Source organism: Festucalex cinctus, chromosome 18 (assembly GCF_051991245.1).
Source record: "Festucalex cinctus isolate MCC-2025b chromosome 18, RoL_Fcin_1.0, whole genome shotgun sequence".
NCBI lineage: Eukaryota > Metazoa > Chordata > Actinopteri > Syngnathiformes > Syngnathidae > Festucalex > Festucalex cinctus.
In genome coordinates, this window is record NC_135428.1 from 13,830,266 (window position 1) to 13,855,777 (window position 25,512).

The window sequence follows — 25,512 nt, forward strand, 5'->3', positions numbered from 1 at the left end:
ACCGCACCCAGAACACTTGGGCCCTCATAAAGGAACCTCTTATCCCCGCTCAGATGTTGACACAAGTCATTTCAACAGAGCGCTGAGAGATGCTTGTAACAATTGCTCTTGGGGTAGTTTGACGTGTCTTGATTGTTCAAATAAAATGCATACCATACATTCAGTAACAGCTAGGCTATATCGTAGCTATCGGTGAATAAAAGGAAAACTACAGGGGGCAGAACATTGTTTCTTTAGTTTGGAAATAATTGATGCTGTATTAGTGCGGTCAGTCAGTTTGAATCCAGCACAGTGCTTGTTTTGTGTGCCACTAAGTACCAGATTGCTTTCTCAAAAGTGCAAACACTCAATGAGTATTTTTAAGTGTGTGGCAAAGGACAAAATCCTGCTTTTGCACCTCAAGATTGGCACATGAGGTCATATAACAGATCAAATGAATTTCTTCCATTTACTCTAGGCTATATTCTTGTTTCTGCACTGATGGGGAGTCCTGCAGTAGATCTACAGGTCTGCTCCTCCCCCTGCTGCACACTTGTGGTATAGGTACTAACACTGGCTGGACAGTCACTCAGTTTTAACCAGAGTACAAACATAGGCTACTGATAATCCGGTCAAATATGAGTATTTTTCGATCAGATATCTTTGAAACATGATTGAGTGATTTTTCTTTTGATCTACCTCTAAAACTACCACATCATAAAAAAAAAAGTAAGACCTTTTGATTGTGAAATAAATCATTGGTAGATGTACAACGAAGAGACATTTCGTGACTCACACTTCTGAACATCTGTGTGTGTTGTTGTTTTTTTTACATGCTGCTCATAATTCATTCCATGAACGGCATCAGTTTCGTCATTGCGATTTCCGACACACACTTTCTACTATCTACCACGTCACATACTGTTACTGTGTTTATAACGTGTCTAGTGTCGAGTGCCCAAACTTGTCCAACTCCCAACATGTTTCCTACACTACTAGTGACATCTACAGGGCTCTGCTAGTCATGACAGTGGTAGGCGAGACCCTCTTCCGCACCTACCCGTTGAAAAATGTATATGATTACATTTGTCAGTGGCAGGAGTGGATTTCAGTTTGCATGCTGATAATCTGGCCACATTTGAGCATTTATACAGCCTTCCCATCTAAATCTGCAAAAGCCTGAATCTTTTTACGTCTCTGAAGAAAATTCTAAACCGATTATCCTATAGTGTGTAGGGTGTAATATGGGGGATTTTCCTTCCTCAACTGCCTGGAAAATGGGTTACACACAAATTATCAATCAGGAATCGAGCCCTGAAGCCACATAGGTATCCAAACAGGTGCTTGGTTGTTTTTTGTTCTTGCTTGCGTTGAACGGCAATTGGCACCAGTGTTGAGCCTCATTACCGCCATCTACTGGACTAGCGTGTGGGCAGTAGAATGACAGTAACAAAATAAAAACTTACATTTTCTCAAGAGGGTAACGAAACATAAATATTTATTATAACCATTCTTTTTTTTTTAATAAAAAAAAAAGAAGAAAAAAAAACAATCTTCTATTCAATGCACTGCACTGGTAGGTTTCTACGTCAGCCGGCGAACTCCGCCCCAAACCGGAACTTGAGCTGTTGTTGTCACACTGGAAGAAGATGGCGGCCGCTCCTACTTTTTTTCAATGAAGACCCCGATGTTTCCTTTCACTTTCGTTGTCCTGCGTCGGAGCCGCGGTTGCCCGCTATGCAATCCCCAAGGTGAGACCACTCTCGTCGTGGGACCACCGTTTTCTGCCGCAGTGATTTAAAACAAATTTAAGCACCTTCGAGCTCCTGCACCTCCGAGCTTTGACTAGCATGCTAACTTTAGCTGCGCTAGCCTTCAGTAGGTCGGGCATGTCCCATGCCTTCATATAGTCTAGGTGGAAACTGTCAACTAATTGGTTTTATAATTATTAAAGTGCATTAAAAGCATGCGTAGACACAACACACAACTTTCGTGACCGTAGCGTGCTTTTCTTCTTTGTTGGTTATGAGTCACTTGCTCACCTGGCCTAATGTGCATCTTTTCTTAAATGTATATTTGTGTTGCCACACAGGGCGTGAATCCTCACTTTAGGAGGGCGACGGTGAGAGGCAGCCAGGGGGGGCAGCATCATCTACTGTCACCTTGTAGCTGGCTCACCACAATGGTTATTTCTTTAGAATTATCCACAATATTGTGAATAATCCATACCTTGTGAATGAAATTTGACCTCTAAAACTCTACTGTGATTACTAGTTTATACATTCACTGTCTTATGTCTTCATCATCCCGCAGCAACAAGTTTTGGAATATGCATTAGATCGAGCTGAGGTGAGCAAACTTTTTGTCTGCCCTTTTTCTCTGATGTACTTTAATGCAGACTCTTTCGATTTCAAGTAATTTAATGAAAATGATTGTAAGGAAATGGACACAGCATTCAGTACACTTCATTTTTTGGACATTCACAAATGGGGCAAATTTATTAAACCACCTCTCATCATACCCGTACTATATTGCAGACATTTTCAACATCCACCCGCCGTAACTGGACACATTTTGCAAGCATAACATGCTTTATTGTGGACTCTTTCACTTTGGCTTCACATATATTCAGATGAAAGCACCAGACACAATATAAGGTAAAACTAATATTAAAGTAAATTAAAGTAATGACATTCACATATACAGTATGTCACTTAAGAAATGTATTAATTAGACCACTTGTCAAAAAAAACAGTGTGCCATCATGCTGATTCTTTTCATATCAATCTATTTTGTCATAATTTTAATCTTTTTCCACTACTGTCTTGTTCAGTATATTGTGGAAAGTGCTCGCCAGCGCCCCGCCAGGAGGCGTCTTTCCTCAGGCGGCAGGAAGAATTTGTATCAGAAGCTCTATGAGCTCTACATAGAAGAATGTGAGAAGGAGCCAGAGTTGAAGGTTGGTCCCATCAGCCAATCGGTGGTCTTCTACGCAGTTGTCATGGTTACAAGTGCATATCTCGTTGTGTATATGTGGCAGAATTGCAGGAGGAATGTGAAGCTGCTGGACAAGTTGCTGTCTCAGGAGTCGGTGTCTTGTCTGGTGGTCAACTTGTACGCCGGCAACGACGGCTACTCGCTCATGCTCAGGGGAAAGAATGGATCAGGTGAGGAAGACACCCGGGCCCAGACGGTCACCCAGTCGAGTATGTGTGATGTCATCATGTTTTTGTTTGTTTGTTTGTTGTTTTCCCTGTTGGGCAGATTCCGAAACGATCCGACTTCCATATGAAGAAGGCGAGCTGCTGGAGTACCTGGATGCTGAGGAGCTGCCGCCTGTTCTTGTTGACCTCCTGGAGAAGTCACAGGTGTGTGTGTGTGTGTATATACCTGAATGTGCATACTTGCGAGTGTGTGTGTTTCTCTGTCTGTCCTTTTTTTGCGCAAAGCCTCTCGAAGATGTCGAGTGTCTGCATCCTCCTACATTGTTGCATCGTTTTCCAGGTGAACATCTTCCACTGCGGCTGCGTCTTGGTGGAGGTGCGAGATTACAGGCAGTGTGCCAACACCAAGATGCCCACTTACCAGAGCAGACATGTGCTGCTCAGGCCCACCATGCAGACTCTCGTTTGTGACGTTCACGCCATGACTAGTGACCACCACAAGTGGACACAGGTGAGCCGTCTCACGTCACAGAAGGAATCCTGCCCATTTTTCAATAACTTATTACTCACCAACACCAACTTTATAGATTTATTTTAAATGGCATACTACTAAGTATATTATAATAAAACAGGGTGTGAGCCATTGTTATTATCCTCCATGCTTTTATTTTGAAGGTCTGACTTTTTGATGTGTTATGGAATACACCCCACCGTCTACTGAACCCTTTTCAACCAGCTTACGAAATGCTAATACAAAAACTGGGGCTAAATTTAGATTTAAAAAAATAATTGAAAACTAAGAAAAACCAAAACCGAGGTTACGCTGCACAAAAATATCTTTAAAGAAAACAAACCCTCCCGCAAATTGGCACCGCTTGTGTCTTTTCTTAGCGTCTGTTCTTTGCCACCTGCCTGCGATGTTAGGGGTCATTAGCGGAGGTTTTAGCTTCTTAGCGCACAATCACATACACGCATGGTTTCCATAGCAACCTCTCTGCCTCAGGATGACAAGTTGCAGCTGGAGAGCCAGCTGATCTTGGCCACGGCCGAGCCTTTGTGCCTGGACCCTTCCATCTCCGTCACCTGCGCCGCCAACCGGTTGCTCTACAACAAGCAAAAAATGAACACCCGCGCCATGAAACGGTACTACGACACAAGAAGCTCATCTATGCACCAATACTGTTTGAGATGCTCACTTTTTTTTTGTTTTTGGTTCGTTGTTTATGCGCTAAAGTTGCTTCAAGAGGCACTCTCGGGCGGCGCTGAACCGCCAACAGGAGCTGTCGCAGCTGCCCACGCCGCGTCAGCTACACCTTTTTGACTACTTGCAGAAGAGGAAAGAGAGGAAAGCCACGCCCGTCATCGATCTGAAGATCTCCAAGATCGGAAACGTACAATTTCAATTATTATACTCCACAATTACAAAATAAGTATAGTCATAAAAAAAAGCTTATTAATAGTACTTTTCAAGTTGTTTGAGTTGTTTAAATTTATACATTTGCACCTTTTTAATTTTTTTTTATTTTAAAATAACTGGTTTAATATATTTAGTTTCATCCAAAAGGAACTTATAGTGTTTCAAAGAATTACATTTAAACATTTTCTTGTTTTGTACCAAAAATAAATGATTGTTCTAATTGTGATTTCGATTATTACCAAAATAATCATGATTAATATTTTCTTCATAATCGAGCAGCCCTAGTCTTGATTATTTGTAGTGCGCGGAACTATAATATTCCAATCAAATGTGCTGATTTCCGTAAGTGCCACCCTCTAGAAAGGTATTTTGGCACTAATAGATTACCCTGGAACATTTGCTACTACTTGTACTTCCGATCTGTTTTTGCTGCATCCTAAAGGTCCCTGAAACTCTAAATTACTTGATACCACCACTGTAGCAGTTTTTTTTTTTTCTGTTTTGGCCCTGACTACCTATACTGCCTCCCTTAGTAGTGCTACTCCAGAACTTTTCATTCTTGGTGCTTGTAGTTACAATCAGTTGCTGTAGGCAAATATATTCCTGGACCGCTCAAAAGTAATAAAATCCCCCCCAACAAACTTTTGAGTCTTGATACTTGTAGTTCTGGGAATTAAACGTTTTAATCAATTTAAACCTGCAGGCCCCACGTTCCTAGACCTCGAGAAAGTACTACTTGTTTTTTGTCCCCAGTCAATTACCCTGCAATGAAATAGATAATTTTATAGCCCGCCGAGCTGAATAAAATAACAGTTTTGATTTTCACTGATGTGTTAGCTGGTTTCAATAGCACTCAGTTGTTATAATGTTTGTTTTTTGTTGTGACAGTGCGTCGACATGTGGAGACAGAACAGCTGCCAGCTGAGTGTTCCCAAAGAAATTGACGTAAGCTGTCGAACACTGGTAGATTTTTCTCACGTAGAAACAAACATGATATAGATGTGTTTGCTCGCAGGTGGAAAAGTATGCCGTGGTGGAGAAATCGCTGCAGTTGGAAGATTCTCAGCCCACTACTGTGATCTGGCCTGCTGAGGTAAGTGTGTTTGACCATTTAGCTTTTGACTCTCCAGGAATTTAGGACAACAAAGCTCATGTCTGCCTCACAGAGAGAGGTTCTGGGTTCAAATTTCTATGATCTTCAAAGTACTAAAGACACGCACGTGCAAGTCATAAGACAGGATGTCGTACACAATAGGCGTTGTTCAAAATCTGTTTCCTCTCGACGCAGGACGTTGTGGACGACTACACCTTTGAGTGCGAAGTGGGCGGTCAAGCCCAGAGGACCAAGGTGTCCATTGTCCAGTCGCTGGGGGACCCGCTGGTGTACGGCAAGATCTACTGCACCAAAGACGGCAAGGCCGACGAGGACGGCGCAGACTTGAAGCTCACGCATCCGCCGTAAGACCTCCAGATTTGTCCATGCCAGTTGACTTCAGCCAAATCTCTGGATTAGCCACTTTTCTTTTCTTCTTCAGGTTCCTCATCGGCTCTAAAATGGACGCCGAGCGGTGAGTGGAGTTACTTGCGGTGTTGGCTCTTACTGTACGTTAGAGCTAATTAAACCAACATTGACTTCCGACATTTGCTCCCAACATTAACTTTTATTGTCCACTCCAACATTAGTTTCCAACATTAGCTTCCAATTACCTCTGCTCACTTCTGATGCAAGCATTCATGTTATCTTTCAATTCGGTTTCTGAAGTTTGTTCTGCCAGCACTAAGGCAGGCCAATCTTAGCTTCCGACAAGAAATCTGACGTTATCTCTCGGGCAGGCAAATGTAGATGTGTTTTTTGGCCAATAGCCATTATTTGATAGCTGACCGTGTTTCTTTGTGCTTGTGTTAGATTCCTCACGCAGTACAAATGCGTGTACGAGCGAGATGTCAAATGTCAGGTCAAGATGTCCCACAACTCAGGCAGCCTGGCACCGGCGCCTCCTTCCCCCGGCAAGGACGAGGTGCGCTCTATTATCATCATTATCATCATTATCATCATTAGACAGTCATGGAGAAATTATTGATTAGATTAGTCTTGTTTCTTCATTTTCCTTTTTATATAAAGGCCCGGTGTAACTAAAGGTCATTTATCTGGCCATCAACAAAAATAACATAAGAGTTGAATTCAACGGGTTACATCTAGTCATTTTCCATAGTTATCTTAATAATAATCCAAATAACAAAAGTTCTGTTAGTCACATGATACACCTTTAGTGGTGTCTGACATATACATCAACCAGAAACGGGGGGGAAAAATGGTCTAATCATTTTTCCATGACTGTAAATGGACATCTTGTGGGTTGTGAGATTGACACATGTAAGTCGTCATCTCCATCAGGGTGACAGCTTTTCTCCGCTGGTCCAAACGTCCGTGTTGGGCAGAGGAGTGAAGCACCGGCCGCAGCCCATCAAACTGCCGCCGGGATCAGGAAGCAGCTCCTCAGGTATGCCTCCACAGGTACTGTTAAGGGACCAGTGCTTAACTTGCTCCGGTCAGTTCTTGGTACGTATGCTGCATTCGAGGATGGTCGGAAGTCGGAAATATCCGAGTTGGAACTTCCCAGTTCTGACCTCAAAGCGTTTGAGGTGAAAGTAAGCATCCAAAATGGTGGATAGTGATCAATTGTTTTTTATTTTGGTCCGCAAAACTCTAAATTTGACCTCCAGGAAACTTACCTTTTTGCAATTTTGCTTCATTTATTGTTTTAATCTTATTTCATAAGCATTCCATACAGTTAAGTAGTTTACCGTATAATTTCATGCAGGAATATAGCGGCAATACTGTCACGTACGTTGCGTTACATGAAGTTATGGTGAATATTTATGAATAAAGAAAGCTATCTATTTTTATACTCGAGTAAATTGTGTTTTGCCATTCAGAGTGACGTCACATTGTAGTCCGCCGGTGAAGTCGGGGTCCTTGGTTTTTTCCGACTTTGCGAGTGACATTTCCGAGTTCAGGGGGGTTCACTGGTTTGAACTCTGATATTTCCGACTTCCGACCATCCTCGAATGCAGCATAATAGTTCCTGGAAGCAAAAGGTTCCAGTTATTATCAGATTACTGTATTATTGCTCCAGACCAAAGGTTCTTGAACCCTATGAAAAGATCCACTTCTGTCTGCCCGTAGGTAATCCATACAGTTCCCAAACCGCAAGTGGTCTTCTCAAGTGTCCTACACCACCGCCTGCCGCCAAAGGCCAGCCTCTGAATAGGAAGCACTCCATGGAGATGGGACAGGTGGGCCTGCTGTCCCCCGCCTCGCTTTCGCCCATGAGCTCCACGCAAAGTGAGTACGAGTCCTGGAATGAGGACAATTGTTCCTGGCAGCGGTTCGGGTTAGAAATGAAAGCATAAGAATCATTTTAAGTCATCATCCAAGTCCTACTTTTTTAGAATTTGGCGGAAACTTTCAAATGAATGAAGGCAAAAAAATCATTCTCAATTCAAAAATTCATTCAGGTCTTCCTGGGATCTACATATATTTTTCACGTTCACAGAATTTCTACTTTTCACCTATTCCAAAATTGTTCACCAGATTATTTTGAATGGAGAAATTGAGCAAATTGACTATTTCTCAATCCGTTAAAAGCACAGGTCTCCAACCCCAGTCCTCGAGGGGCGCAGTCCTGCATGATTTAGAGGTTTCCCTCCTCAAACACACCCGATTCATTAGCAAGATCTGCAGCAGCCTGATAATGATCCTCATTATATGATTCAGCTGTGTTTGAGGAGAGAAACCTCTAAAACATGCAGGACTGCGGCCCTCGAGGACTGGAGTTTGAGACCTGTGGTTTAAAGCATTCAAACATCAAATTGTTCAACATTCCAAATATTTCTACTTTTTGAAGAATTCCACATTTTCTCCACAAGCATATAAAACATAATAAATACTGTCTTTTCCCCATCCATATTTCCAATGCTTTTTCCTGCAATTCAGTTCTTCGGCATTCAAACAAAATTCATACAGAAATTACAATTTCTTTTCTTGTATATAAAATAATATGAAAAGGTCGCATCATATGTTTGACACAGCAAAAAAACATGGTATAAACAGTCTGAAATTATTTAACACATTCACAATTTCTCTGTCTCTCGTCCTTTTACGCGTTTGTGTGTAAAATAAAATGGACTTTGTCGCAGGATCGGGCACCCCCAAGCCCTCCACCCCCACCAACACGCCATGTTCGACGCCGCACCCCGCCGACTTGTCGGGGACGGCCACCCCGCCGGAGGTCCCGGCGCAGCCGGCCCTGCTCACGCCGTTCGCCCAGCAGCAGCTAGCCCTCAGCCAGCCGCTGCCCGTCATGACCATCCCGCTGCCCACCGGGGGCACCTCCATCACCACGGGTACCACCTCGTCGCCCGTCATGGCCAATCCGGCCGGCCTCAACTTCATCAACGTGGTCAGCTCCGTCTGGTCAGTGCCGACTAAGTGTTATGCAGTCTCCGCTCGGGCGCACATACCCCTCAATATAATATGAAATGAAAATGAACACAATCTGAGATGGTTTGATGACAATTTTGTGACGTGTTTGCAGCAACCCCCAGACACTGATGAGCGGCTCCAACCCCATGCTCGGTCCCGGACTGAACCTGAGTGGAATCCTGCCGTCTGGAAGCCTCATGCCCTCAATGCAGTCCGCCGCACAGACCGGTCAGTAGAAACCAGAAACCAACCGCCATATTGTGGATTAAGGATGACAGCACACTTAAAAAAAAAAAAAGGAAGGGGGAGGAGTGCGAAAGACATATGTAAAATTGTATCCTAAAAAAAAAATAAAAAATCTTTATTTGGTAAAATTAATTTAATGATTTAATCAACTATTTAGTTGAAAAATGTTTAGAAAAAAAACCTTAACCCTAATAATGAACTATTTTTCTTTATAATTAATTAAATTCTAATCAAATATATAACTTTGAAAATAAGATCAAATGTAGATTTAAATATATATTTAAAAAAAATCTAATTTTAATTATTACAAATTCAATTCAATTCAATTCAAAAACACTTTATTTGTCCCCGAGGGGCAATTCAATGGCATATGACCAAGTTAAAAAAAAACAGGCATTAAACCAATAAACATAAAAAACATACATAATAAATACTATAGCTAAAAAAACATTCCAGCTAACTAACAATAAAAACAAAAGAAAACAAAAGAAAGTGCTCTGTCCTTCACACAAAAGTGCTACATGCGTTCCGTCAGTCAGTCTGTCGCAATTTGGGCAAATTGGGGTCACTTTTCTAGGATTTACTGCTCTGGGGACAAATGTAGTCCTCCTCCGCTGTGTTTTGCAGCGTGGGCATCATCATTAACACATGTATGTAAGCTTGCTTATTTTAATTTAATTTTCTTTTAGTTCTGTATTATTTATTTCAAATGTATATTTTATGTTTATTTTAAAATAAAGATTATCATTGAATTTTCATTTATAATACATTAAATGAATGAATTTGTAATGAATCAGCCAATTTATAAGAATAAATGTATGACTCAATTGTTTAATAAAACAAAAGTTATATGTGATCAAATTGAGCCAAATGTTTAATTTAATAAAACGTTACGTGCATACATTTGTTTATATTACTTAAATTTTTTACAGTTTATTATTGACAATAAATCAATTTATAAGACGGAATTAATCTAAAAAAAATGATGAAGTAACTTAAATTTAGTGCAAAAGATCATGTGAATGAATACAACAAATATTACACGTAAATATGTAATTGTCTGATGTCATGTGTTTACATTGTTGGGCAATCTGGATCAGATCTGCATTAATTTTAATTATTTTTCTTAAACATCATCAATGTGTGGTTTCCCTCTCAAATAGGAACAATGCAGATGTAAATACAGCCTTTGAGGTGGTAATATATATTTTTTCTTCTTCTTCTTCTAGGAAGTCACTTTGGCCTGAACAGCAGCACCGGGCTGCGACCGCTGAACTTACTACAGGTACGTCACATTTGTCACCTTGCTCTTTTCGACAGCCACTCTTTCATGTTAACGCATGTTTTTTTGTTGACATGCTAAGATCCCGACCGGTCCACTCATCTTCAACCCCGTGCAACAGCAGCAGCTCTCGCAGTTCTCCCCGCAAAGCCAATCGGCCACTTCCAGCCCTCAGCAGCAGGGGGACACGGTGAGTCATTGCGCCATTACACTCCTCAGTCTCCACTTGGCTGCAGCTGCCCTTGTCCCTGTCTCCTGTCTTTTTAATAACTACAAATAATGTTAGCTTACCTCATTGTGGTGCCATGGTAGTACTTCGGTTTTGTGCTCCTTAATCTCCACATGGCCGCAACTGCCTTTAGTCTCCTAAAAAAATACATAAAATAAAGTGATAAAAATCAATCTTCCTCACACATGCTTACCTTAACAAAACCCTTTGCAGTGACTTTAGCGCCAGACTCTGCAATAGCCTACGCCGCAGTCTCCACTTGGCTGCAGCTGGTCCTCAATTTCCTCTAAAATTCAAATCAACATTTGTGGTGTCGCAGGACGATCAGGGCGCCGATCCGAGTTTAAGCAACCAGCAAACGGCCGTCATCAACTTGGGTGTGGGCGGCTTCATGTCTCCGCAGGCGGCAGGTACGACATCCCATCAACCAACATACCTCCCCAAATAATTCCACACTGAACACACGCGCGCATTTCCCTCCTCCATGTAACTACCGCGAGTGCCGTTAGTGTGCTAACATGTTGTAGTTGACTCTGTAGCCAAAACATGGCAGTTGTACTCAACTTCCCTTTCTTCTCTGCTACGTTACTTTGTTTTATCGACCCCCTCCCCCCTTCCGCCTCAACCCTTCCTCAACCTCCTGTTTTTTTTCTTTTTTTTCCCTCCTTTCATTGCATCTACTTATGCAATATTCCCTTTTTTGTTTTTTGTTTCTTTCACCCTTTCATTGTCATGTTTTCCCTCCTGGGGAACCCCCTCCCCTGCCCCTTTCCCCCTTCCCCACCATTAGTGCTGTCCCAGTTGGGCTGTGGGCTGGACGGGTCTGGGCCCCCGCTGCCTTCTCCAAGGCTTCAGCAGCAGCACCAGCCTCAGATCCAAGTAACTGTGACATGGACATACACACACATGTGCACAAGGGCCATTCAATAAAGGACCAAACACACACACACACGCACACACACAAATCAAATTGGATTCATTTTAATGGGCCCGCACGACGAGCCATTTTCCTCCCCTTTTAGAAGCACATCACTCACTCCATCTGTGTTGTATGTCGAGCATTGTGATTGGCCGCTGGCACGCCAAGCATGGTGCAAAATGGTCGTCCGATTGGCTGCATGAGTGCTGTGGTTGTCACGGTCGTCTTGGATGTCTTCAGGGGGGCACCATTCCCGTCCGGGAAAAGATCGATCTTGCGTCGTCGTCAATGACGAGTCATTGATGCAGTCATTGCCTGTCGAAAACCGTATTGTGTTCCTTTACTCAGTCACTGTTGCTTTGTTTTAAAATCAATATCGGAATGTATATTCTAAGTGTTCATTTATTAAGATCACTACGCTGTCAAGAGAGGAGCTATTTGGTACGTTTACAAAAGTTCGAGTGTAGTCTACAGCCGTTTGAGATACATAGCTATCACAATGTCTATTGTAAATAATTCTTGAGCCCCAATTCATCAGTTATCACGTTAAAACCAGGTCAAGAATGCAGCCACTGTGAGTTATTTTGGTTCACTAAACCGGCACGTTAACGTTTTCCAGTGAGGTAGATATCGCAGCATATCATAGACATTTAAGCTGCCGACAGACAATTATGGTTACTATTTTTTTTGTAAACATTTTTAACACATATTGTAGAAGTTTGCTTTACCCAGTTTATTCACTAGCAATGTTGCATTACCGTCACAGTTGTCAAAATGTCGTAAATTGCGTTGTGAGTTCCACACTTTGTCACGTGTCCCTCATTTCGTGCTTTGCTGGAGCTTCACTAACACGCCTGCTTGTATGGAAAGCCGTTTGAGCATTTATTGATGTATGTATGTAAGGTAGTTCAGTGCACAATTAGAACACCTGTGTGTTAGTTTTGCTACTGGTAAACCGATTTTGACCGAACTACCAATTGAAATTAAACCTGAGTAGTAAGCTACTGTGTTGCACTAGTAAGAGTGCAGCAGATTAGTTTAACTGAGTACTAGTAGGCCAAAAGTGTCACTAGTTGTGTGTGTGTGGGGGGGGGCATAAGACAATCATTCTACTAGTGAGCTGAATTTGTACTAGTAGAGGATAAGTATACTAGTAAATGCTCAACATGGTTTTCCACACGCTTGAGACATCCCGCCGCCATCGTCACCACGGTGACACTCACTTCCTGCCCGCTGACTTTGGTCTTTGTGTCTCCTGATCTAGTTGCAATTCTTGCAGCACCAAATGCAGCAGCAGCAGCAAATGGCTATGGCGGCAGCGGTCCCCCAGGGAGCGGCGGGGGGCCCACAGCATACCGCCAACCAAGCAAGAAGTAGGAGGAAGAGAAGCACGCCGCAGCCCCTCCCCAAACCTCGCCAGACGGAAACGTTGCCCCCCGCCACGCCGAGACGTGAATGATCTGCAAGGAAGGAACCTTGCTCGTATTTTTTTTTACAGCCACATAAGAAAAAGAAGGTCCTTGTAGCTGAATACTTCCACTAAGACCCTCTCTTCCCTAAATTTAGTGGGGGGTGAGGGGGTCCCGAGAGGATTCCTCACTGCACATCTTCCCGCAGAACAAACTGATCCTGGTGGGGGGGGGCTGTCTACCTCTCGTGCCGCTTTTGTATACCGGCGCTGGATTTGGAGCCGTGAGTGTTGACACATTTCTGGACACTTAAGAAATACTTTTTTTAAAAACATCTTTGTCAGCAGTTTTATTGTTGTTTAAAAAAAAAAAAGAACAGATTATATATTGACAGTGAAAATACAGCTTTTAGATATATAAAAAGAAGTGGTTCCTGTATTTATTTATTTATGTGATGCTTTTGATGACTTTGTCAATGAGTGTGTGCATTTCTTTCTGACGGACTGTCGCTTGGCTTATCAACTCCTGGAGCTTCTCCCCAGACAAAGGCGTCCCACCTAAAAAAAGAAGAATGTCATGAAATGACATTTGCTTGGTCACTATCAAGTCAATGTCAACTTACCACTAATACAACACTAACAAATCTAAATCTAACATGGAACCACTAATGAGACAAATAATGCAGCATTATTTGTGTCATTAGTGGTCAGAGATGTACATTATGAAATGAGCCAACAGCCCGTAAAAAGCAGGGTTGAAGACAATTCGACAGTCAAGAACCAGCAAAAAACTAGGCTGATCTTGAAATACTATTCTTCTTCAGATGTTCTGTGTGCTGCCATCTAGTGGTCAACATTGGAATTACATCTAAAATAAACAGGCAGGGGGAAAAAAGTGAAATTGTGCCGAAAAATTATCCAAAATAGCGGGATTGCGAACCTGTGATGGAGAGGGGTTGCCTACAAGAAAAATACAAGGACACACCCAACCACTGAAAATACCCACTGTAAGTTCATCAAATTCAAGTTTTTCCTATGTTTTAGCCAAGCGAGTCCCAAGTCATTTGGGGACTTAATTCTGGGTCCTCCACATCTGTCGAATGGGATGTTTCCCAATTCCCTTGAACGCATCGTAAGATGGATGCCACAGTCAGTCCTGACCTGGTTTGTGCACAGAGCACAGGCGTCCATCCTCATCCGTCACGACAGTGAGGCGAGCGGTGGCCAGCCTCTCTTCTTCAGCTGTGGGGTCTGCCAGGAGGATGGAACTGCCAGATGCAAAACAGACGTCGGGCTTTAGGACAATCCGGATGACGTTTAGATGGAAGGGAAAGTTTGGACTCACTCGTCAAAGACGCAGAAGGAGGCGGCGGCGGGATGCTTGAGAATCTTCAAAGCGCGTCGCTTTACCAAGTCCACCTCCGGCGCGCCGGTCTCACTGTTAACAGAGACCTCGGGAAGTGTGGCTGTATGGACCAAGAAAAAGAAGATGAAGTGTCGATGGCAATTGAAACGAGTGGGATGCAAAGTACGTACTGTTCTTCAGGGCGGCCAGCAGGGCCAGCGTGCACGCGTCCAAAACGTTGCCGTCGTAGTCCAGACACATCAAGTCGCAGTACAATGACCAGGACAGCTACAAACCAACTTTAACGTTAGCCTAAAAACTTGAATGCAACACCTACACACTACATTAATAAAACAGCTACAAACTTGAACGTAACTTACAAATTTTAAAGTAACTCCAAACTAAGAAGCATCTTCAACGTAACCTACATACAAACTATAACCTTCAAATTTTAATACAACACCAGTCAAACTAATTTAATACCTGCAAACTTTATCATAATGCCATCAAGCTTAAATGTAACACAAACTTAAAAAAAAAAAAAAAGACCCCCCCTCCCCCAGGCTCTCACCTTGCCTCGTTCGATGCACAAATCCTCTGTCTGTAACACTTCTGAGCTGCAGTGACAAAAAACAAAACAAAAAAAAAAAGATCAGACATAATGAAACGTGACCAAAAAGCATATTTTTTTAATTGTATGCACCTCTCAATGATGTCAGCCATGAACTGACTGGCGGCCTGGGCCTGCTCCCCTGGCGGTCCAGGTCGGAACTGTGAGGAGCAGAGCGGCGGCAGGTCCACGTTGGGTACTAGAAATGTTTAGTCATCAAGAAGCAGTTGGCAAGGGAACATTTTTTTTGTCTTATTTTATTAATCAAAACTCACCTATGAAACCTTTCCCCGGAGCCTCCACTGATGGGTTGGCCAGCTCCTGCCAAGAAAACACCAAAACACAACTCAGCGGGTGGCAATGATTCATCCACACCAGGAGCTTGTATTTCTTCATCTACCGCTTTGACCCCACAGATAACGGTGGTGTTGCCCAACTTCACCAGCGCGGAGCCGTCTGCTGTATTGATGGATCCTGAGGATAATCACAATATCAACTCGTGAAAATACATTTTAGTGCAGCTTTGACGAGCAAAAGTCTGACTGAAAGGGAATGTATTTATTGTAATGGCAATTTAAAAAAAAGAAAAGAAAAAAAAAAAAAAAAAAAAAAAAAGAGTATAACTTACCAATGTTGACTGTTGTGGTTCGGAATTCTGTCAGTTCTCGTCCATCCGGGCGACAGTTTTCTTTCTGGAAACATTAACACGTGAAAGAGGGCATCATAAGTGGTGTGTTATATATGTTATTACATCAAAAGCTTGAACAGCACTCACCAGAAAGCTCCGGTGGTACTCCAAAGGCTCAGCCGTCCTGAACACAACCAAAACAAATGTGAAATGAATTGATTTGAAACCAACTAACTTGTAGTCGTGGATAGGTACAAATAAGTACACAAACTTACGAGGATGACAAATATATAAAAGCCTCATTTTATACCAAGTGAGTTCATACATAAAACGAGGAAATTTGCTCGAAAAGGCGATAAAATAGTAAACTCATGACTGAGCATTCTTTCTTACTTGAATCCAGCCGCCATGATGTTTTGACGAACCACGTGGTTTTGAAGGTGAACTACGGAAGCTTGCAAGCGGTAACGAAAGGCGATATCCAAAGTATTGCGTTATCAATAACCGTTATAAAACCGCTCGGTGGCGCAGTTGTATTATGTTGACAAGAATTAGAGTAAAGAGACCTCCAAAGCCAAACCAAAGTTGTCGTCTCAGCCTCTGATGATACAGCAGTGCATCAAAGATAAAGGTAAAAGAGTTACAAGAATATTGTTTTACTTTTAACGAGTGATGTGCTTCTCGGGTCGAATCCCTGAAGCGTGTGCCGAGTAATGCAGATGAGTGGTTCATGAACGGCGTGTCAATGCGTGTGTTGATGACGTACGTGGTGACGTTTGAAGCCCCACGAAGCAGGTGTACCACGTGACTGATTCAAGAAATGATTCGCTAGGTTTGAGTGTAGTTCGAAATAAAAGCGGCAAAGAAACGCTATGGATTCCCCTTCACTTTTTGTGTTTTCGGGTCCCTTATTGCGCTACTTTTTTTGCTTTTGGCATTCGATTTGACGAGCCTCTTTTTGCGATGGAACCAGCAAGAAAGAGATTTTCCCTTGTTTAGGAGCACTTTGAGCAGATCTCACCTCAGAAGGTAATGCACTGCAATTACGGTACTATTTTAACAGATTCCAATAATAAAATAAAATAAAATGTGACAACACATAAAATTCACATTTTTCTGTTCACAGTTGAAAGTCCCCTTCAGTACTGGGAATCACAGAAATATACGCGTCCAATTCTATACAAACTTGCTATCTCATATCGATGCACCCCTGCTTCATCAGTACCATGTGAAAGAGTTTTTTCCCAAAGCAGCTGAAATTCTCTGCAAAAAAAAGAAACCGCCTGAGTCCAAAAACTTCGGAAAAAATAGTTTTTAAATAAAAATGAATAAGCACTTTATTTTACCTCCTTATTTCACATTTTCACTTGTTGCATAAGCACAAACATAGACAAAGTAACACAGAACAATTCATGTTAAAACACTCTTCAAATATATATTCTTTTGTATTTAGAGCATGATTTACACCCCACCATTTTATTGCATGCACCAAGCATGTTATACATTTTTCTGTCCACATGATGGCGTAGTCGAGGAAATGAATCTTGGTCTTGAAGCCCCTACGTGTGTGTGAAGCATTTCACTGCAGGGCTTCACTGCTTTACGGGGCTTCATTTTGCCATCACTACTTTTAACACCACGTTGTGAGGTAAATGAGAAAAAATCCGTAAAAATAGCGAATTTAAAACCTGTTGCTTTACTTTGGAGATGAGGAAACTAAATACAGTTTAGCTATCCCTGGTACTCGCCGTATTTACTCAAAAAAAAAAAAAAAAATACAAGACTAACCATGACAAACCGTGCTGCGATCTATTATTTAGTATGCATGTTATTGTATGCCCTGCGATTGGTTGGCAACCAGTCCAGGGTGTCCCCCGCCTACTGCCCAAAGCCAATGGATGTTATATTTCATTATATAGCGGCGATGCCATAAATCCTCCTGGCCGACAGGTGTCACTGCGCCTGTTGGTGTCTCGTCACAACCAATGACGTGTCAATCCGGAAACGAACACTTCCGTTTTGCCGCTGTGGTCACTTGTGATTGGAGCATGAACCACTCAAGCAGTTGAGTAAAGTTGAATTTCATGTAGTCCGACCTCGTCAATTGACCAACTTTTCGGTGGTCAATGTCATCGAAACTTCGAAAAATAAATATAGCTACCCGCGCGAAAGAAAGCTGCCGAGCTTCGCGGCTAACTTGCCCAGAGAGCTAACATCGAATCCGTCCAGGACACCAAAAATGGACTGTATCTGTGAAATACTTGAAGCTTTAGTGGGGTTGGCGGTTGTGGCTGTAATTGTGGTAAGGGGACATTTCTTTTTTAATTTTTTACAAGTTACTACCTGAGGTTATTGCAAAGCTGATTCCAAATGAAATGACATCAACTACAGTAGCCGAAACTACTGGAGACAATTTCCTTGTGTGTTCATGACCCAAAATGCTTTGGGTGCCAAAACAAAGAGCAGACTTTACTAATCACTTCAGAAGTACCACACCAGTCTTTGTACTATATACATACCCTGGTGAAGTGTCATATACCTAAACTTGTCTCACTTCCAGCCTGTTTCCATCTCCCTTCCCTTATAATCAACGTGACGAGCAGAGATCCAACCATAATCTTTTCTTTCCCTCAAAAGTATGAAACTCATTTGCCTCATTTGGTATCCCCAGTTTGTGATGATTGCGCACGTCACGGCCAGCGAGGCGAACCTGGCGCGGATGGACAAGGAGAAACTTTTCGTCACCGCTACCGGTGCAGAGGAGCCATTCCCCAGTCTGCATGACCCCCCCTCCATAGATCTCTCTGTGGTGGTGCCGGCCTACAACGAGGAGTTGAGGAGTGAGTGTGACAACCACAACAGTCCCACTTTTTTCAAAAATTTTATGCAAGATGCGCTTTATGGCTCCTTTTGTTTTTTTCTGGACTAAAAGTCAAACACAAATACAAAGTGACAGTGCTGGCAAGGAGCTGATGTATGCCACAAATCATTCAGTACAGTACATTTACACGCAGACAAACTCCATCACAAGTCGCACCCCTGAAAGTATTTTTCTTTTTCTTTTTTTTAAACCTTGCATCTAATTGTGTGTTTTTTTTCAGTGCCCGTGATGCTGAATGAAGCCATGGAATATTTGGAGAACAGGCAGGTCAGTAATGTGAGGTGGCTGCATGTTGTTCATACAAGTGCCAGCAGGTGCCAGCATTGAACTGTTTTCGTACTTGTGCACAGAAACTGCAAGCTTCTTTCACTTATGAGGTCATTGTGGTGGATGACGGCAGCAAAGACAAAACCACAAAGGTGAGAACCTCACTTATTGCCCACATATCATATTAATTTGCGATGTTAGATTTTATTTTTTTATTTTTTTTTAATAAACTTGCCATTTTGTGATCCCGAAAATGTGAAATTATTTCACGATGGCTTGGTGTTCTGCATGGATGATCAATTTAGATGTGGGTAGTAATTCACACATTTTAATGATGTCGGAAAATGTTCTGTTAAATGACATGAAAATCTCTGCAATTAGGGACTTTAAAACTGTTTTTGATATCCAAGCCAGATTTTTGTTTATGTTGGTTCACACGTTCATGATGTCATAAAATATGGTTAAAATAGAAATCTGCCCATTTTGGGATTTAATATCACAAACCTCCTGAATGCTGTTTATTTTTTTATTTTTTGTTTAAGTACATCAACACTAATGTAGTCAACTACGTCAATTGAATGCATCACTCACTTTGTGATCAACCACCAGGTGGCGTTGCAGTACACTAAGAAGTACGGCGCCGAGAAAGTGCGGGTTCTGACGCTGGTGAAGAACCGGGGAAAAGGCGGCGCGGTGCGCTTGGTGAGAGATGTTAGCATGCAGCTAGCAGCAGAAGCATGCTAACGTTTGTGTTCTCGGAAAGGGAACGCTGAGCTCCAGGGGCCGCCTCATTCTCATGGCCGACGCCGACGGAGCTACCAAGTTTGCCGATGTGGAAAAAGTGGAAGCGGGCCTTAAAGACCTCAGTCCCAAACCGGTAAAAGATTTGTGAGAATAATAATGCACATTAAAGTTGATGATTGGGGGCAAAGCAAGGGTGTTGCGATCTGGTCTGTCTTTTTCTTATGAAAAATTGTCTTTTCCACAATATGTCCCCTCCTTTCGTGACTTGTTTGTGGAAACCAGGACAACATGGCCATCTCGTGTGGTTCCCGAGCTCACCTGCAGCAGGAGGCCGTCGCCGAGGTAACCCGAGCCGATCCGCTTGCCGACTCCGAGCGCCGCCGCTCGTCCTTTACCGTGTTCGTTTTCTCGCCTCAGCGTTCGCTGATCCGCAACTTCCTGATGGTCGGCTTCCACTTCCTGGTTTGGTTCTTGTGCGTGCGCGGCATCCGCGACACGCAGTGCGGCTTCAAGCTTTTCACGCGCGAGGCGGCACTGCGCACCTTCTCTTCGCTCCATGTGGAACGATGGTGAGGTCGCCGTAAACGTGAACCCTCCCGACTCCGAATATGTTAGCCTGGTAGGCCTAAGCATTTGTTAAAAAAAAAAAAAGTTTTAGGTCAAAAACTTAATTTCCATTACTGTAGGCTTAAAGGCCCAATATGCCCGTTTCACTCAGGAAAATGCACTTTCTAAATACAGAATGTAAACACTTTAACTTTCTCTCAGTCTACACATCTGGGTTTATGTTAATCTTTGGTGGTGATTTTGTCCTAAACCCCCACCCCCTCAGCTTGTATTTTGTCATTTTGTGTTTGTTTTGTAAACAGCAGGACGTTTCTGTTGAAAGACAGTGTTTACACCCCTCCAGCCAATCGCAGAGTGGGGGGGGGGGGGGGGGGGGGGGGTGTGTCGCAAACTGGGAACGTGTCGGCTGCGTGACGTAATTTTTTTTCTCGCGCACTCACTCACAGAAGCTTACGTGTGTAAATGAATGAGTGAAGAAAAAAAAAAATCCGTGCGTGCTTTCAAATTGCCGCAGGAGTGACGTCACACAGCCGACACGTTCGCCCGGCCCCGTTTCCGACACGCCACCCCCCGCTCTATGATTGGCTGGAGGGGTGTAAACACTGTCTTTCCTCAGAAACGTCCCGCTGTTTACAAAACAAACACAAAATGGCAAAATACAGGCTGGGGGTGTGGGGGTTTAGGACAAAATCACCCCCACACATGAAGACAAGCCCTGAGCTGTAAATTGAGAAGTAGTTTGTTTGTTTAAATCCTGTATTTAAAAAGTGCATTTTCCTGAGTGAAACCGGCAGACTGCGCCTTTAAAGAAGAAAAAAAAAAAAAAGGTAAATATTGAGTCACGTAAAATTTGGGCGAGTTCTTCGCAGGGCGTTTGACGTGGAGCTCTTATACATCGCGCAGTGCTTCAACATCCCCATTGCCGAGGTGGCCGTCAACTGGACCGAGATAGACGGTAGACATCATGAGTCACTTTCCTATTCTCTTTTTCCTCCTTTTGCGTGAAAGGTACCGACATGGATCTGAGGAGGAGAGTGGAATTTCCCAGCTTCCAATGTAGCAGCATTACATAGAGGTGGGATGAAGGCTAAGTAAAAGGGAAGAACAAAAAGGAGGGATCACAGCTGTGTAAAAGGGGGAAAACGAACTCATATTGTGTGAAAGCGTAAATAAACAAATCTGGAATGTCTGAAAAGCTCAACTTTAAAGTCTGGAGGGCGGCGGTGTGTATAGTGAAAGCCAAAAATTTGGGACAAAAATGACAGGACAGTGATTATGTGAAATAAAATGACCAGCAGCTGTGTGAAAAGGAGCAGAAAAAAACAAGATGGGTGAAAGATAGCAGTAACAAGAGGTGTGTGATATGGAGGTGGCATGAAAAAGAATGTCAGGATTCGGTGTGAAAATACCTCTATTGCCCCATTCACACTGCATTTATTCACTTGTGCCGTGTCCTTAGTGTGGGTTCACGCAGCCATTGCAAGTTTTAAACATTTAATAATAAGAATTCAATATGCTGCAACGCCAAAAACAGCAACAAATGCTTTTGATGCAAAGGTACATGTTCAACGGGTCTCAGGGTTTCAACTTCACACATTCGCCCGGTTCTTGTCAACTTCAACCCCATGTTCCAAAAGGGGTACCTTTCACACAAAACACCGAGACTGGGGAAAATCTGTTTTGCAAGGCCGGTGTGAAAGGGGCTTAAGGTGTGTATTCAGTGTGCACGTGTGCGTCCTCAGGTTCCAAGCTGGTTCCGTTTTGGAGCTGGCTCCAAATGGGCCGAGACCTGATCTTCATCCGCCTGCGCTACCTGACAGGAGCCTGGAAGCTGCACCCGCCCATCAAGAGCAACTAGCCAATCACTGGAGAGACTGCCTCGACTTGCCACTCAATCACAAAACAGAAGGCGGGTCTTTTTTTTTTTTTTTTTTTTTTTTTTTTTTTCCCCTCAAACATTTGTACCTGCCTCCGGGGGTGGGGTGGGGGGTGGCTGTGCTTAAATTATGACAATGGCCTGCGGTAGCTGCAGATGGAAAGCTGTTTGAGCATTTATTCTATATCGAACTTAATGTCCATGCACTAGTAACTTCTTTGTCCTCACAAGTAAGACAATTCAGCACACTAGTAGATTGACTGTCTTACTTTTGTCCTACCACCCAATTTAACCTCAGTGATAAGCTTTTGTGCTGCATTAGTAATACCACTGCAAGGCCCATCTAATGGGCATGTGTCATGCACTAGTAGCCTCCGGGACCCTACTCATGCCCCCAAAAATGTCCACTCGTAAAATGTTGTCCTACTAGTATGCCAAAGTACTACTAGTGTCATCATACTTCCAGTTACTATAACATCTAGTACTTCAGTATTAGTAGCACACAGATGTCAAGTGCATAACATACAGAAGTTATCCTACTAGTGTGGCCAAAGATGGTTCTGGTACATGGACCTTAAGTCATGTTTATTTTTCTTGCCCTCAGGAGAAGCAGTAGTAAAACAGGCCAAAATCCAGATGTGGGGGCTGTAGGCTGTAATCACAAGAATGTCGACAAACGCTCAAACAGCTTTCCGTATTACGGTGGCTGCCATTTTGTGTGCCAAGTTATTTCATTGGTCAGATGAGATGGCTTATTCTTGTATAAATGGGACAGGTGGGGGTGTGAAAAATATTGTGGGGGGTTGGTTCAGTGGAAATAAATGAAAAAACAAACAAACAAAAAAACGTATTGAATACTGTTTGGTCATATTTCAATTAGCTAACATTTGAAGACGTGAGTGACACATATTACACAGCACCACTAGGAGGCAGTATTGGCATGTGCGATGCCAGTGTTGACCAGCAGTGGGCGGTAGGTTGTCAACAAAAAGGTTGGAAAAACTCGACTGTATTGAAAGTGGTTACTTCATTAGGTACACCATTTATCTAAGGAATTTCCATCCAACAGTTGTGACATGGTATTTTTTAAATTGTTGTTTCTAATATTTTGGCTGGTATGTGATCATTTTCAATAGTTTCCATATTGAAGATATGTAGAAAATAGTAAAACTATATTTCTTGTACTTAAGAATCACAGCTGTACATAGGATCGAATATAAAGCAAAACTAAAATGATAATTTTAATATAACGGTAAAAAAAAACGGTATCTTTTAAATATACACGAAGACAAAAAACAAGGGGTAATAATCTTCCAATATAATAAACACGTATACATACATTGAATTTGCATTTAAGAGCTAATGAGTAACAATTTTATATACTGGTTTTTTTTATTATTTTTTTTTAGTATTAAATAAAATGTCAACCAAGAAAAAGAAGCTTACTGTGATGTAGGATACAAAAACAACTTCTACACCTAATTTTTAAAAAAAATAAATACTTGAAAAATGAAAAAATCATAATCATTATAATGAAAATAAATAAGTTAATGAAAATAAATAAGTAAAAAAGTTAATTATTTTTGCACCAAATAAGCTATGGTTTGAGGAAAATAGTTGTTTTTTTTTCTTCTTCTTCTTCTTTTTCTTCATGGAAACCAATACCCAAAACACTACATCAATAGATTTTGTGCCTCATAAAACTGCACTTTATCGTACAACTTGTCAGCATTCAAACTAAAAGATACATTCTCAACCCCTCATCTTTTCCAATGAATTGCAAGCTCATAAATGAGTGTTTTCCTCTTGCCGGGCATGTTTATTTGCTAATAGAAGTGACCAGCAACAAAAGAGCGCTCAAGTTGGTTTGTTGTGTGACTTTGTGTACACTCACATGCCCATTGTGCGCTTAATTACAGAGGTGGGAGAAAGGGGCTTTTTGCTGCAACTGTGGTACATGGGAACAAACGTGGCAACAGATGTGAGGCCCGCATGTGCGGCGCTTTAATTGGAGCTTGTGGGTCTTTGAGCTGCGACAGGTTATGCTACATGCACAATCCACAAATCCATGCCAGAAATCATTGTTAACATCAGCAACAATAGTCAGCAACGTTTGCGGCCTTGTGTGAAAGAAACACCCAAGGTGGCTCCAGGTGAAAATGTGCCCTCTCTAATTTGGCCAATGATGATGTTTACCTCCCTGCTTTGTATCACGTATGCTTCTGGAATGTTGTGGAAGCATCCCGTTTCATTACGTATAGAGCGAACTGTGAGATGACAAAGCACTAAAAAGCTCTCTCATCAGCCGGACAACTGTATCTCTTGTTGGAGTTTTTATTTTTTTATTTTTTTGAAAGACATTTTGGCTGATCTTTCCGCAGTCAAGTCGTGCCACCACCGCCGCCGCAGCCCTCCAGGCCGAGTTGGGCTGCTTGAAGAAATTTGCACAAGATGCTGTTGGTGGAAGTTTGAAGGTCAGCAAAAGAGCCAAATAAGGCACCATACATTTACAGGCAACTAAAAGCTATATTACACGCCTACGTCTCTTTGTATAGAAATGTACATCTCAAGTAAGTCACTTCATTAGGAACACCATCCAATACGAGAGCTGTTAGATGTTCCACATTTACAAAAAAATGGAAACAAAACAGAAGATGTTTATGTGACAGTATGTTGATGATTTGGTGTTGTCATTTGCAGCCTATCAGCAACTACATTTTCATTTCGTTTTATTAGCTGGAAAAAAAAAACAACTACCGCTACAGAAAATGAGATGGACTTTTACACTTAAAACGCAAGACTTAACTTTTTATTTGTTTATGAAATAGGAAATGTTTTTTTCCGCTTTAAGCTCTAGATTTTGTTTCATTATTATTCATAAAGAAATGTTTCCACCCTGAGAGCTAGGTTTGAATTGGAATGAAATCCAACTGAGAGCAATTGAGATCTGTATCACTTCAAGGTCCTGATTTTATTTTTATTATTCATGAAGAAATGCTTCATTCTGACATATATATATATATATATATATATATATATATATATATATATATATATATATATACTTATGTCAATTTTTATTTGATCATTATTTCTATTATTTTCACCTGAAGTGGGTAGATTTAATATTCATTGTGATTTTTCTTTCGATCACAATTTATTCATTTCAATACGTACTGATCATTAAATACTTATATATATATATATAGATCCTGATTAATATAAAGATAGTAATACAAAACAACTGCAGGCTCACCATCATCACATTGTAAATTGTCTAAATAATAATGTCTTTTGTCACTCAAGTAATTTATTCATGTGCAGTGCTTTCATTATTTCCCCCAATTGTCCTCATTGAGTCTTGATGCTATTACACTCTGCTACACTACTATGTTTAATAATAAATGATAAGAGTAACATTGTTTTTGTCGGTGCTAGACCACGCCTCCTTTTAGTGAGTGACA

At 41.9% G+C, this 25,512-nt stretch overlaps 3 protein-coding genes across 9 annotated transcripts; 2 read left to right on the top strand and 1 right to left on the bottom strand.

Moving 5' to 3' along the window:
- The first annotated feature begins 1,559 nt into the window (after positions 1 to 1,559).
- supt20 (SPT20 homolog, SAGA complex component) lies at positions 1,560 to 13,557 on the top strand. 3 transcript variants are annotated; one of them, XM_077505725.1, is made up of 23 exons: positions 1,560 to 1,730; positions 2,072 to 2,164; positions 2,293 to 2,328; positions 2,813 to 2,938; positions 3,020 to 3,146; positions 3,244 to 3,347; positions 3,484 to 3,654; positions 4,147 to 4,286; positions 4,378 to 4,534; positions 5,449 to 5,505; positions 5,576 to 5,653; positions 5,849 to 6,018; positions 6,096 to 6,128; positions 6,467 to 6,578; positions 6,956 to 7,061; positions 7,748 to 7,906; positions 8,761 to 9,037; positions 9,159 to 9,274; positions 10,522 to 10,577; positions 10,657 to 10,764; positions 11,123 to 11,213; positions 11,594 to 11,682; positions 12,987 to 13,557. In XM_077505725.1, the coding sequence occupies exons 2-23, from the start codon at positions 2,162 to 2,164 to the stop codon at positions 13,179 to 13,181; spliced, it is 2,511 nt and encodes an 836-aa protein (XP_077361851.1). In that variant the 5' UTR covers positions 1,560 to 1,730; positions 2,072 to 2,161; the 3' UTR covers positions 13,182 to 13,557. The 3 variants fall into 3 exon arrangements, with proteins under 3 accessions (XP_077361851.1, XP_077361852.1, XP_077361853.1); XM_077505726.1 differs by lacking the exon at positions 11,594 to 11,682; XM_077505727.1 differs by lacking the exons at positions 11,594 to 11,682; positions 12,987 to 13,557 and having other exon boundaries at positions 11,017 to 11,141.
- exosc8 (exosome component 8) lies at positions 13,466 to 16,273 on the bottom strand. The gene is made up of 11 exons (XM_077505739.1): positions 16,107 to 16,273; positions 15,861 to 15,897; positions 15,714 to 15,777; positions 15,486 to 15,559; positions 15,361 to 15,406; positions 15,179 to 15,284; positions 15,047 to 15,092; positions 14,667 to 14,763; positions 14,476 to 14,596; positions 14,292 to 14,398; positions 13,466 to 13,688 (listed from the first exon to the last, which is right to left on the bottom strand). The coding sequence occupies exons 1-11, from the start codon at positions 16,121 to 16,123 to the stop codon at positions 13,579 to 13,581; spliced, it is 825 nt and encodes a 274-aa protein (XP_077361865.1). The 5' UTR covers positions 16,124 to 16,273; the 3' UTR covers positions 13,466 to 13,578.
- Positions 16,229 to 25,470, top strand: alg5 (ALG5 dolichyl-phosphate beta-glucosyltransferase). 5 transcript variants are annotated; one of them, XR_013279919.1, is made up of 11 exons: positions 17,720 to 18,015; positions 18,385 to 18,553; positions 18,815 to 18,861; positions 18,945 to 19,013; positions 19,471 to 19,563; positions 19,625 to 19,738; positions 19,888 to 19,947; positions 20,023 to 20,174; positions 21,042 to 21,127; positions 21,915 to 22,081; positions 24,430 to 25,470. XR_013279919.1 is itself a non-coding variant. In XM_077505737.1 (10 exons), exons 2-10 carry the CDS (start codon positions 18,391 to 18,393, stop codon positions 22,028 to 22,030), a joined length of 900 nt encoding a protein of 299 aa, XP_077361863.1. In that variant the 5' UTR covers positions 16,229 to 16,344; positions 18,385 to 18,390; the 3' UTR covers positions 22,031 to 23,327. The 5 variants fall into 5 exon arrangements, 4 of the variants coding, with proteins under 4 accessions (XP_077361863.1, XP_077361862.1, XP_077361864.1 ...); XM_077505737.1 differs by lacking the exons at positions 17,720 to 18,015; positions 24,430 to 25,470 and adding an exon at positions 16,229 to 16,344 and having other exon boundaries at positions 21,915 to 23,327; XM_077505736.1 differs by lacking the exon at positions 24,430 to 25,470 and having other exon boundaries at positions 17,664 to 17,777; positions 21,915 to 23,327.
- Positions 25,471 to 25,512: the final 42 nt, after the last annotated feature.

Excerpts from the sequence above, each read along its gene's own strand:
- supt20 (XM_077505725.1), top strand. Across the intron at positions 9,275-10,521 it reads GCAGTCCGCCGCACAGACCG|GAAGTCACTTTGGCCTGAAC; the intron begins GTCAGTAGAAAC and ends TTCTTCTTCTAG. Across the intron at positions 10,765-11,122 it reads CTCAGCAGCAGGGGGACACG|GACGATCAGGGCGCCGATCC; the intron begins GTGAGTCATTGC and ends GTGGTGTCGCAG.
- exosc8 (XM_077505739.1), bottom strand. Across the intron at positions 15,093-15,178 it reads ATGGCTGACATCATTGAGAG|CTCAGAAGTGTTACAGACAG; the intron begins GTGCATACAATT and ends TTGTCACTGCAG. Across the intron at positions 13,689-14,291 it reads GTGCTCTGTGCACAAACCAG|GTGGGACGCCTTTGTCTGGG; the intron begins GTCAGGACTGAC and ends TTCTTTTTTTAG.
- alg5 (XM_077505735.1), top strand. The coding sequence starts at position 17,953 with ATGGACTGTATCTGTGAAATACTTGAAGCTTTAGTGGGGTTGGCGGTT. Across the intron at positions 18,554-18,814 it reads CTACAACGAGGAGTTGAGGA|TGCCCGTGATGCTGAATGAA; the intron begins GTGAGTGTGACA and ends GTTTTTTTTCAG. Across the intron at positions 18,862-18,944 it reads AATATTTGGAGAACAGGCAG|AAACTGCAAGCTTCTTTCAC; the intron begins GTCAGTAATGTG and ends ACTTGTGCACAG.